The following is a 12,748-nucleotide window of genomic DNA, read 5'->3' on the forward strand; positions in this document are numbered from 1 at the left end:
TATTCTGTTTGTATCAGTGTCACAATTATTCCCATTCTAGGATCTCAAAGCAATATATTCTTCAAGTCAACAAGAACAGAGTGAAACTATGTCAAAAGGAATACTTGAAATCATTTCTAGTATAAAATTTCTGGAAGATTTTAAGAAAACTATTAACCTAAAAAAATACTTATGCCATTATATAAATTTTAAGCCAGACTTCCATGGCAAATAAAGATTTAGTGGTAATAATAATATGAACCACAAGGAAGGTAAAAGTCTAAGAGAAATGTATTCAGAAATAAAGAGCTGAAATATAGTTGGTCATATTTCTGACTCTTTAAAAAAAAAATCAGTAGCTCTCAATTTCAAGGTCAATGTCAGTCACGAACTGTAGTGTACCACCCGTAGACCCAGTCCAGTTCAGTTCTCATTATCTGGCCAGCATGCTGCCTGGAACCCAGCAGACACTAGTCCAGATTGAGTAATTAATCTGACAGTTTATTCATTCAACAGACTTTACTAAATATTTCCAAGTCTTACAATCTCAAGGCCATTGCCCCACCCTCCCCAAATCAACAGTTTGCCTCTTAAAATCTGACAAACCATAAAGAACCAAAATGTATGCTGTAATTAAAAATACAAATACTTAAGAATTTCAAGATTATAAAAATTTTATGAATCACATCAGTGGCCAAGTGAGAATGTCAACCTGGAAAAGCAATTAATTTACTTTTAGGAAGAGATGGGAGAATCACCATTTAAGTATTATTTTATTAAGTCTGTGCTTTCCTGTGTTATTTTCTTACATGGCTTCAAAACTCATTTCATACAGTAAGTTCAAGTCCACAGCAAAAGCAAAAACTTGCCAATCTGCCTTAATAGAAATGTTAGGCTATTTCTTTGGAAATCTATGGTAAAAATTTTAAGCCATTTTTAAAAGGATAGGAAACTGTGTATCCCTCTGCAATGCAATGAAATCTAGAGTTTTTTACTTGGCAAAAATCTATCCCAAAGATACGCCAAAAGAGATTTATGTATAAAATGATTTGTAATAACTATTTTACATGCGTGTTGCCTTTAAAACAATCAATTTGAAGGCTGAAGTCGTTAATAATAAAAATTAAAAATAAAACCAAGGGCTAGATAGGAAAGATTGAAAGTACCGAGTAAAAGTCATTTGATCATAGATACCTCAGTATTCCGAGGGAGCGCTAATAAATTGTTATGGATATGAGCAACATGTAGCTTACTTTATCTCTTAGAGACAAAAATACAGGTAGGGAGATGGAAGTTATAAAGTATCAACAGATTCATCATTTGAATCAAAATAAAACAACCTGAACATCACTGCTTCCGCTGTATCTCTATGCAGCATGATCATGTTCAGATTTAATAGGTCTGAGTCCACTTGCAAAGACAGAGGTGTTTCCTTTTCCCCACGGTGCACCCCGGCCTCACTGAGTCACTGGTAAGGACACTGGCACCTGACTAGACTGAGGTGCTGGAGACCCAGTGCTTATGGCTTGCGGGGCCGCTGCCGCCGGCTCCATTTTGCTGATGTGCGTGATGAATCGAAGACGGAGTTTTAAAGCTGGTTTTAGGTTACAGATAATCTTCTCTACCTAAGAAATGAACACATTAAAAAATATTTGAACCAGAGAACTTCAATTTCCCACTTTTAAAGAAGTGATTTCTGCATATCTGGAAATGGTACGCTAGGGAGTGGAGTGGCTGCATGAGAAGTTTATGTGTTTTATGTTTTAACAAAAGCAAATAAAATTATTTCTCTCTTACACGAGGAAAAAAATGCATTCTGCCCCTACACATATATGTGTACGTATGTGTATGTGCATAGATCTATACATGCAATGCTTACAGAAACATACTCACTTACCTAGCTAGTCAGTCATTCCACTGTCAAAAGCTAGTATAGTTTACACTGGAAATTTTATGCATTCAACCAGTTCTTTATCCTTTTAAAATGCCATCATTACAGAAGCATGAAGTAGGATTATATTTTGAAGTTCTCTGATTAACTTATGTCTACAGGATTTATCAACACAGCTGATTTTTTGGATTTGATTTATACTTGGAATTGAAACAAAATAATATTATATCTGCTTTTAATTAGGGGCATCCGATTTCGGTTTTGGCTCAAGGTCATGGTCTCACAGTTTGTGGGATCAAGCCCCATGGCTGGGCTCTGAGCTGACAGCATGGGGCCTACTTGGGATTCTCTCTCTTTCCCTCTCTCTGCCCCTCCCCTGCTCATACCCTCTCTCAAATAAATCAATAAACTAAAAAAAAAAAAAAAAATCTACTTTTACTTAGAAATAAAAACATCAAGCAGTTGCATGGCTGTCTTAGCTTCGTTCGAATGCTCTTTGACCTTACCAGGAAAGATCAGTCCATTAATTATTTTTCTTTTCTGTATTCCCTGGTGTTCCAAATATATATATATACATATATATGTGTGTGTGTGTGTGTGTGTGTGTGTGTGTGTGTGTCTATATATATATATGTGTGTGTGTGTGTGTATATATGTGTGTGTATATATATGTGTGTGTGTGTATTTCAGGCTAAATATAAAGGATATGCCAAATAAAACATTTCTGTATTGGTTTCCACTCAAATCTTCTTGACAATCTTGCTGAGGCATAAAGAAATCAACATCTTTCCCCAGCCCATGTCCCTAGGTCTAAGGAAATAATCCAGTAGGCTAGGATTTATTTGTTTATGTATTAACTTACCTTCCTTCTCAACCAGAGAAAGAAATAACATAAAGGTATGGAGAGGAGCTCCCCGAATTTCACCTATCTGCTCTACCTCCACCCTCTAAAAGAGCCAACATTCTGTTTCTACAGATAAGGAAACTCAGTTACGATTCAAGGACGTCCTTTCCACTTTCCAATGACTTCACAAGGAAGTAGCTCTTTATATGTTGAGTCAGAGCGTGCTTCCCTTTAACTTCACTGGAGTTTATATGCCTTTTGAAGTGACACAGAACAAATCTAATGCGTATTCCAAATGGCAATCCTCCAAATAGAGAAAACACGAACAATTCCCAGGGACTTTGAAAATTCAAGTTAAGTACCTCCAGTTCCTTCAAATACCCTTTATGAATTATTCTCATGATCCTCCTGGCTTCAGGCTTCTAGTCACGTTGCAATATGTCCAATGTCCCCAGAGTGCACCCTAATCACGGTTCGGAAAGGCAGGACCTTACACCACACCTCCCTGGTCTTTTTAAAAAGTAGTCATGCCATACTGTTTCTTTCTAATGAGAATACTATTAATCAACCACCTAGGTCTTTTTGAGATGTCCTGATATAAATAGCAAGGAGGGAAAGTCTGAGAAATTATAATATGTATTCACTATTACTTTAATTGTACATGCAGAAGAATGTGTTCATATAGTCTACAAAGGTCTAATAATATCAACTTTTTCCCCTTAAAAGAAAAACATTAAAAATACTCAAAAGTGTATCATCACATATTCAAGTTTTCTAAACTAAACATCATTAAAAGACAAAGATAAACTTACTTGTTCTTTTACGCTGTCACCAGTAAACATATACTTCATATGATACAGGAAGTCACAGATGGGATCCATGTAATTTAAGTGGGCGCTACATTGGTCTACATTCAGCAACATGTCATAAAATGCCACACCAATCTATTTAACAAACAATATAAAATTATTTAAGTGGGCAAAAATATTCAGTAGTTTAGAATGATGCAGTTGGGCTCCATTACAAGACGAACACAGAGGGATAACATGCTTGTTGAAGAACTGTCGCTGGGGCGCCTGGGTGGCTCAGTTGGTTAAGCATCCAGCTTCAGTTCAGGTCCTGATCTCACGGTTCATGGGTTCAAGCCCTGGGTTGGGATCTGTGCTGACAGCTCAGAGCCTGGAGCCTGCTTCAGATTCTGTCTCCCTCTCTCTCTGCCCCTCCCCTGCTCACACTGTCTCTCTCTGTCTCTCATAAAAAACAAACAAACAAAAAAATTAAAAACAAAACTGTCGCTGATCATACAAACCTCTATGTGCATGGGGTATACGATATGGTCTGCATTGGTAATGGAATCCAGAGTGCTACAAAACTCCCCGCTGATAGGCCTTAAATGCAGTCTCTCTTCATAACTCAGTAATGTGGTTTAAAATTAAGAGGCAGACGATCTTTGTAGAAACCATTTCTCGATGTCAGAGATAACCACAGTCTCAGGGACACTTCAGACTGTACCTTCTTAGCTCCATTTGGTGGATCATAGTTTAGGGTTCTCATTTTCTTTTCTCTATAGTCTTGTTATAGGTGACTGACTTCATCCATTCCCATGATTGTAATCAATCCCTCTGCACTATAGTGTAGTTCTCCACCCTTAACTTTCTTTTCAAGCTTGATAATGGTTATTTGCCCTGCATTTCCAATTCAATACATCCCACACCAAACTCATTATAGGCACACTAAGTTACGGCCACACTAAATCCTCTAAAATTGCTTTTAGAGCCTTTTAAACTAATTTCACTACTAATGGTTACAATATGCAGTTTGGAAAACACTGGAAAAGAAACTTATATAGATGCTTTAGAACCTAATCTTATCGCAGAAAACCCAGATTGTATTTTACCTCTATCATACATCGAGTTCTCTCTTGCTGAAATCTTTGTAAAAATGGTCCCACAAGATGGTACACATAAAGCAACTGGAATTCAGTTTTCACTATAGGAAGAAGGACTTCAGTGAGAAACCTAAAATTCAAAGATTAAAAATAAAAATTTCTTGTGATTTTTCATCAGTTGAATTATTTGAACTTTGTAGATACAGCCTACCCAGGCATTTGTAAAATTTGTAATTTTTTTTGAAGTTTCTTTTTCTAATCAGTCTTGCATTTCTCACAGGCTATTATTTTCATTTGATTATCAAAATAAATCACTTCGGATTTAGGAATCACTGTCAACAGTACAATTACTGGACGACAGAAGGGGAACTGCAGGTCCCCCTCATCCCCCGCCTGCTTTCTGGAAGTGTGCATTACACCACGTCGCTTTTACGAAAGACCTGCATTATTACAGCAATGGCTTTTTCTGTAAAAGCAAAAATTCTCTTTGGTAATCTTTTGGTTAGCAAAAATAGATACTAATGTAGGTCTTCCATTAAAGCGAGGTGGTGTGACATGAATTTTTAGGAGGAATGGGATATGCTTCACTTTATGCCATTTTGGCTCACGGAAGGTTTCACAGCAATGTTCTGCTTTTGAATAGTAGGAAACACCTGTATTTAAAATAAAAAGAGAATAGCCAATCTAATATAGATGCCATTCTCAAGAAATGTGCATTCTTAATACCAATCTTATAGTCAAGTAAAATAATCAGAAAATAGGCTAATATGAGCTATTCAGTTCAAAATACAACTTGTGGGATATATTCTGGAAAGGCATGCATTTGATTAAATCTCTGGAAAACTAGATATCAGATTATTTCTTGCATATAAAATTAATTCTTGCAAATAATTCTGAAATAAAAGAGCTTTCTCATTATTAAGAAACTGCGTAATTAAAATTCACTTTGCAAAATTCACTTTCCATGTGTAAATGAGTTAAAACACACACACAACATCAAAAAAGTCCTGTTTATCTAAGAAACCATACCACCTACTTGGGAATGAGAGAGAGCTGCCCGATGCTGGAGTGGTGCCACACCGCATGGGCGAGAGCTAACGTGTAGCTGCAGCTCATCTCCGAGTAGGACTGATGACAAGCCGTGAAGTCGAAGAGGCGGAACGGATAGCCAACCCACTCCGACTCAGAGGTCAGGCTGGGGCTGCTGATAACACTCACGATTCGGTCGTGAAGGACAATCCAGTAAGGCTCCTTTAAAGTGAGAGGAAAGCCTGATGAAAAGCATCCCTTAGCCAGTCTTCCACCCCATTTCTAGTATTCTACCCCAAAGCACATTCTCATTCTTTAAATTTTTATCTAGCTTGTGTTTGTGTAATGGGGATTTTGAAAGCAAAAGTGAGCGGCTTCACAGTGAGTCAAATACAGTTCATAAGAACCTGGAGATAAGTGTCTGTGAGTTAGAGGGCTGGTATCGGGTATCAGTGGACAGTAAATCGCCCTCACCAATACCCATTATACGGACAACACTAGTAGACATATATAACTCACAAATAAATACAGATATCTCAGAGGTGTGCAAGGAAAAAATGATTGATTCATAGAGGTGCGTTACCAAGCCAGTTTGGAGAGCACAGAATCAGACAATGTTCCTGACATTACAACAGACATTATAGAGTGCTGAATAGACACACGTGAGGTCACAGAAGGGAGATTTCCCATGAGGGGAGGTCCAGGAAGGGTTCACTGAAGAAGCAGGACTTAAGCTGGCACAGAATGAACAGGCTTTAGAGAAGCTGACAGAAGGAAGATGGGCTCTGCACAATGTCTCATTCTGGAACACAGCATCAGACGCACCTCAGGCATATCTCAACAAGCACGACTGGCATGAGCGAGAGGCTCTAGATACATAACATGTCAGGTGGTCAAAAGTGGATCAGATTTTAACGTAAGAACTACGGCTGGATAGATAAGGTGGGACCAAAGGATACAGAGACCCATTGGTTGGGCAGATTTTTAGATCTGAAGCAGAAGGCAAACAAAATAGTCACTGTAGGTTTCTGAAGCAATAATGACATGAAAACTTAAAAAATATGAAACACTTCCTTAATTGCATGACATCCTTTTACAAGGATATCTTACATGCCTCTCACTCTTTTGGCTGACAGGAAGTAACTGTATTCCAACACTAGGCACAAATCGAAACTATGAACTCACTGGTAGTGCAGTGATGATCAATCCAATGGCATTCATCCATGCTGTAATATTCTCTCTTGGCACTAAAGGCTGGCTGTAAATGAAGAAAAAAGAAGAAAAATGTGAAATTACAAAAACACTTTTATATGGTTAATAATGGATCTAATTTTGAGAACACATAATTTGGGGCTAACAACTGACCCACTCCAATAAAACAACAATGGATTTTCATTGGGTAACAATTTAATATACCCAAAAGCTAAATAAGGCTTTTTATTTTTAGTTTTTGGTTATCTCCTTTAACAGCGGTTGCTGGGATATAAGACTATTTCCACTTCTCCAATCATTATCCTCTCACTTTATATTGATCTTCAAGAAAGGAATCTTGAAAGACTACCTTTAGTGAGATGTTAATCTTATTTCTAACTTAAATGTCAGACAGCTACTAAAGAGTAGAGGTGGGGGGAAGGGTGCCTGGGTGGCTCACTGGTTAAACGTCTGACTTTGGCTCAGGTCATGATCTCACAGGTTCATGAGTTTGAGCCCTGCGTCAGGCTCTGTGCTGACAGCTCAGGGCCTGCAGCCTGCTTCATGTTCTGTGTCTTCCTCTCTCTGCCCCTCCTCCACTCATGCTCAGTCTCTTTGTTTCTCAAAAATGAATAAACATTAAAAAAAAAAAGAGTAGAGGTGGGAACAAACTCGGGTCTTCAGACCCTATCCATGGCTCACTCCGCTACACCTGTATCACAAAGACAAAATCTGGGACCAAAAGAGTTACTGTCCCATGTGCATCAGCCTCGGGACAATAGGTTTGTCTAACAGCTCCTAAAAAAATATTGTCTTTACAAAAAACAAGGACTCTTATTATATGAAACAGGATACACACCTTTTCAGGACCACATTTAGAAGAGCATTTCCAACATCTTCGCCTGAAACGGCTAAGGCCATGAGCTCCACACAAGTAACATGCAGGGCATGGGCAGCCGGGTTGGGAAACTCATTGAATCTCCAGTCGCAGTTTGGGAATGGACCAGGAGATTTGCCAGCCATCGGTGCAGATGATTAAAGCAATTAACTATTTGCTTTTTTTGAGATGAATGGCTGATACTGGTAGAGTGCTTTACAGTTTTCAAAATGTTTCACATGTAAACATCTCATTTGATTATCTATGTATCTAATTAGGAGCCCTTAAGAAGTAAACAGAAATGAAGAGGCAAATAACATGAACCAATACACATACGTTTGACATAACTGAAATGTATAACCACAAGGTATAAACAGTTGGTCTTCTGTAGGTGTGCTTATAACTGTGACAGGACAGCTACAGATGTGACCGAAGTGTCCCCAGGCTTCATCTGTCTGTTTCTTTCAATGGTTGTAAGGCAGGTAATAAGGACATTATTTTATAATGGGTAATTCTTTAACTTCACATAATAAATTCTTTTGTGTAGGAAAATACATCATGCCCATTTAAGTAAAATTGCTCTACCTAGTGAACTGTGATCTAGTATACAGACATATTAAACATAATGTGCTTATAACTTAAAACATGAAATCAAAATAAATAAAGTATAAAGAGCAGCTTTTTCATTAAGAAAGAGAGAAAAAGAAGTTTTATTATCTATTAATATTTTTAAAAAGCATTCAAGGATTTATTTAAAGCAACAAAATTCTATATTCTCCAGTAGCAAACAGATGCATTTACTACATTAGTATATATTTTTAGAGATCGACTTTTTTTCTTTGAGTCAAACCTTGTAAAGTCTGTTTTTGATTAAAATTTTTTTTTTAATTTTTAAAATTTTTTTAAATTTATTTTTGAGAGACAGGGAGAGATAGCATGAGCAGGGAGGGGCAGAGAGAGAGGGACACAGAATCAGAAGCAGGCGCCAGGCTCTGAGCTGTCAGCACGGAGGCCGATGCGGGGCTTGAACCCACGAACCGTGAGATCATGACCTGAGCCAAGGCCCGACGCTTAACTGACTGAGCCACTAAGGCACCCCTGGATTTAAATTTTAATGGAGTGAATTGTTATCTATATGGCAGCTAATTTGATGCCAATTTAAGATTTCAAAACTTTTACAAAAGTAAAAATAAAAATGATCTTAAAAGAACTGAAGTCTTGGGTTATATAGAAATATTACCTTGAGGGCACCTGAGTGGCTCAGTTGGTTAAGAGTCTGACTCGGTTTTGGCTCGGGTCATGATCTCACAGTTCATGAGTTTGAGCCTCACGTCGGGCTCTGTGCTGACAGTGGGGCACCTGTTTGGGATTCTCTCTCACTCCCTCTCTCTCTGCCCCTCCCTGGCTCATGTTGTCTCTGTCTCTTGCAAAATAAATAAATAAACTAAAAAAAATTAGCTTGAAAAGACAATATGTGTTCTCACAAATTAACATTTAGTTATTTCTGAAGGGAAAAATCACAGTGAAAAGGATATTATCTACTAGTCTGCCAATCAATCTGCAATAGTAGGAGTCATCCGGGATCCAAGGATTTTCTTCTCGTGCATTCATGCCGCACTTCAGGTAGGTGTCACTTAGACACCAGCCTTGTGGCCGGTTGTCCTTGAGTGAGCCGATGATGGCGTGGACAAGTTTTCGCTTGAGATGTGGGCGGTCTCGCAGGTGCATCTCGTAATAGTGCAGAGTATTATACAGATAAGTCACTGGGCGATCTGCCAAGAGGACGATCATCACAGAGTTTATCCAGTTAGCAACAACTGTGAAAAACTAACCCCCTGTTTTCAGGATGACTAAAAAACAGCTCAGAAGCTCATGAAACTCTGTCACATGACGGGAAGCCGCATACAATGAATAGTTTTATTTCAGGACAAGGCAGAAAGCTTCTAGTAATATATGCATGGTATGGAAACAAATAAGCGCTGTGGCACTGTTTGTACTAGCAAAAAGATTAGAATAGGCTAAATGGTCAAAGCAGGGTAATCATGGCATGTATGGCATGACTGGGCTTTTTATGCACTGATACAAAATAATTCTAACACACTGAAGACGTATTAAAACAAGGTGCAGAACTGTGTGTATTTATGTATTATTTGTGGGGGGAGGAAAAAACCAACCTCAGAGTATCTAAGGAAGGAAGCACAAGGAACTGGCCACAGTGGTGGCCCACAGAGAAGGAAACTGGCTAGCTGGAGGTCAGGGATGGACTAACTATTCTGCCCTGCATACCCTTCTCTACCATGTGCATGTTACCTAATCCAAAAGGAAAAAATGTTTTTATAGGAATGCTCACTTGAACTTCATACCTATTCTGTAGTGCTACCATGCAATTCAGACTGCTGGTTAGGAGGAAAACATCTTAGATAAAGGACCAAGAAGAACTGCCCCCCAAGAGAAATATACTTTGTCCGGTCAGTGGCTGCTCTAGGATTTTCATTCTCCTGTCACTGACACCACCATTCTCCAGTCACCTGCTTCAAACTTTATAGAGTTCTCTTCCTTTTTTCTATATTTTCCTTCCAAGCAGCAATCAAGTCCTATTCCTTCTCCCTGGACTCTCTGTCCCTTCGTTCGCACGCCCAGTGCCATCACGGTTCTTTAGATACTAATCCTACACCTGGGTTTATGACATTAAGTTTTTGAAATGGCTTCCTCCTTCCAAATCAATTAGATTTAACTTTCTAAAATAACGCTTTCTATGCCATAACCTTACTCAATAACATCTCGTTGACTCCTGATCAACTGCAGGTTATAAAATCAAAGCTTCTCAGTCGGGCACTTAAAGGTGATCTACATTGTTGGGTACAATGTTTAACTTCTCAAGTTAGCCAATGAGGACACTGTTATTAATATTCCATGATTTTTCCAAAGATTCCTTCTGCCTACAATGTTCTCTCCTTCCTGTGTATATAAATCACATACATCACAGCTCAAATCTTATCATCCAAGAAGCCTACCAAGATCCATTAGTTCCCAGTAACATCAGTCTGCTCTGAACTCATACACTTTTCCTTTTCTAAGCATTTGACTATTGATCACACACTATGTAAAGGCGGGGGCGGGGGGGTTCTCTTGCATATCACTTTTATTTCTGCTCTTTAGTACATCTGCTACGACCTACCTACTCATATTTTTATGTCATCTACTTTATACTTCATGGCATCACAATATAGTACTTATTCCCAAAACATTTTTATTGAAAACCAATTAACATAAAATCTTTAGAACCCTGATTACCTATATGGTCATATCCGGACTACTTTTGTTTACTGAGGTGCTAGATGGAATTAAAATTTGAAAAATCTCACCATGAAATTTATATAAGCCACCGAGGTGATCTAGTAGAGTCTCCAGTGACTTGGAAACTGGAAGCAGCTCTAAGAATCTGTGGATCACTATATCAAATACTGGGAGAAATCGAAGACACACATTTCCGAAATAGATGGGGAGGTAGGGAGACTGAATCTGCACAGGAGGGTCGACCTGCTCCGCGAGGCCCTCAAAATATAGTTTCTCAGGGTATTTCTGTGGAAGTGAGAAAATGGGAAATGTTTAGGACATCTTTTTTAAATTCTTTAAAAAAACAAATAAACTTGTCATTTTTAAAAGAATATGAAAACATGTTTGTTTTTGCAGTGCAATGAAATCTAGAGTCCTTCACCTGACAAAAGTCTCTATCATCCCAAAGGCATACCATAGGAGATTCATATATAGAATTTGTGATAACCCTTTCATTTTGTATGTAAGTACTCACATCTACTAAAATTGCAGTTTCAATATGTTCTTAACAGTAGAGATACTCTAGGACCCTGAGTAAGTTTAGAGAGCTAATTTACTTTTATACAGATTAGACAGAAAACAGTAGAACCAGAGAGAAAACAGCCAAATCAATTAGCCAAATACTGAAGTCCGGCTTGAAAAGGAGTCGCAGAAGCGCTGACTTGAAGGAGTACCTTGTGATAATTCATGTGCTTGGTGTGCCAGTCGTTCTGTAGCCAGTGCTCTGGAGAATTTTCCTTCACAAAGTCACTCACTCGATTTCTAAAATCATTTGGTTTGAGTAACAGCAACTGAATTATGAAATAACAAACCTGGGCTTCATTTCCTTCGTGACTACGCATGGCCTTTGGAGAAAAACAGAAACATGATATTAAAATGTCCAACCTGGGCAAAAGCATGGCCCCTCCGCTAGATAGTCTAAATTTGAATACGTAATATCTCACTATTATTAGAGTTTCATTATATGTCGAGTCTACCCCTAACCAACTGTTCAGAATTCCCAAGCATATTTAACTTTCTTATTCATTTTTGGTTCTCACCATTCCTTCTGTCTGAAGGGTCACTCTTTTTTCTTTGTTGAAATTTAACCCATTCTTCAAGATCTACCACCTGGATAGATGTGGGCTCTCATGACTGCTTGGCGATATTTTCCTCACACCTCTATCTGATCCTCTACCGTACTGATGTATAGACTTAGCTCATTTCCCCTACTGTATCATAACCATATATATGCTCTGCAGCTAAGAGGTTAATGTTAACCAGCTAACATACCCCAAATATGAAAAATGTATTTTTTTAATGTTTATTTATTTTTGAGAGTGACAGAGACGAAGTGTAAGTGAGAGATGGTCATAGAGATGGAGACAGCAAATCCAAAGCAGGCTCTAAGCTCTGAGCTGCCAGCACAGAGCCCAACATGCAGCTTGAACTCATGAACCATGAGATCATGACCTGAGCCAAAATCAGGTGCTTCTTAATCACTGAGCCACCTAGGTGCCCCAACACTTTAGTATTAAAAAAAGAAGTAGTTTCCAGCCTTGCTCAGTGTCTTCCTTTAAAATTTTGCCAAAATAGACATCAAAATCAAGAGAAAAAATAATTTGAGGAATACTGGGTGGCTGTGAGAAATATTCAGTTCTGACCGTGGCTACCAAAGTGGACAGAAATGATTACTAGCACTCTGCCAAGAAACACAATGGGCTTTTATCACTT

General features: G+C 38.4%; 1 protein-coding gene across 3 annotated transcripts in view; it reads right to left on the reverse strand.

Moving 5' to 3' along the window:
• Positions 1-459: 459 nt before the first annotated feature.
• The window catches only part of MED23 (mediator complex subunit 23), a 42,781-nt gene continuing 30,492 nt past the window's right edge, over positions 460-12,748 (reverse strand). For all 3 annotated transcript variants that reach the window (XM_029943659.1, XM_029943658.1, XM_029943657.1), the window contains 9 exons: positions 11,710-11,880; positions 11,065-11,281; positions 9,235-9,471; positions 7,682-7,847; positions 6,817-6,889; positions 5,639-5,853; positions 4,612-4,732; positions 3,527-3,658; positions 460-1,604 (listed from right to left, as the gene is read on the reverse strand). In XM_029943659.1, the coding sequence (XP_029799519.1) occupies positions 1,437-1,604; positions 3,527-3,658; positions 4,612-4,732; positions 5,639-5,853; positions 6,817-6,889; positions 7,682-7,847; positions 9,235-9,471; positions 11,065-11,281; positions 11,710-11,880 (1,500 nt within the window). In that variant the 3' untranslated portion in view covers positions 460-1,436. The remainder of the gene's footprint in view (positions 1,605-3,526; positions 3,659-4,611; positions 4,733-5,638; positions 5,854-6,816; positions 6,890-7,681; positions 7,848-9,234; positions 9,472-11,064; positions 11,282-11,709; positions 11,881-12,748) is intronic.

The sequence above is a fragment of the Suricata suricatta genome, chromosome 7, assembly GCF_006229205.1.
Source record: "Suricata suricatta isolate VVHF042 chromosome 7, meerkat_22Aug2017_6uvM2_HiC, whole genome shotgun sequence".
In the NCBI taxonomy this organism is placed as follows: domain Eukaryota; kingdom Metazoa; phylum Chordata; class Mammalia; order Carnivora; family Herpestidae; genus Suricata; species Suricata suricatta.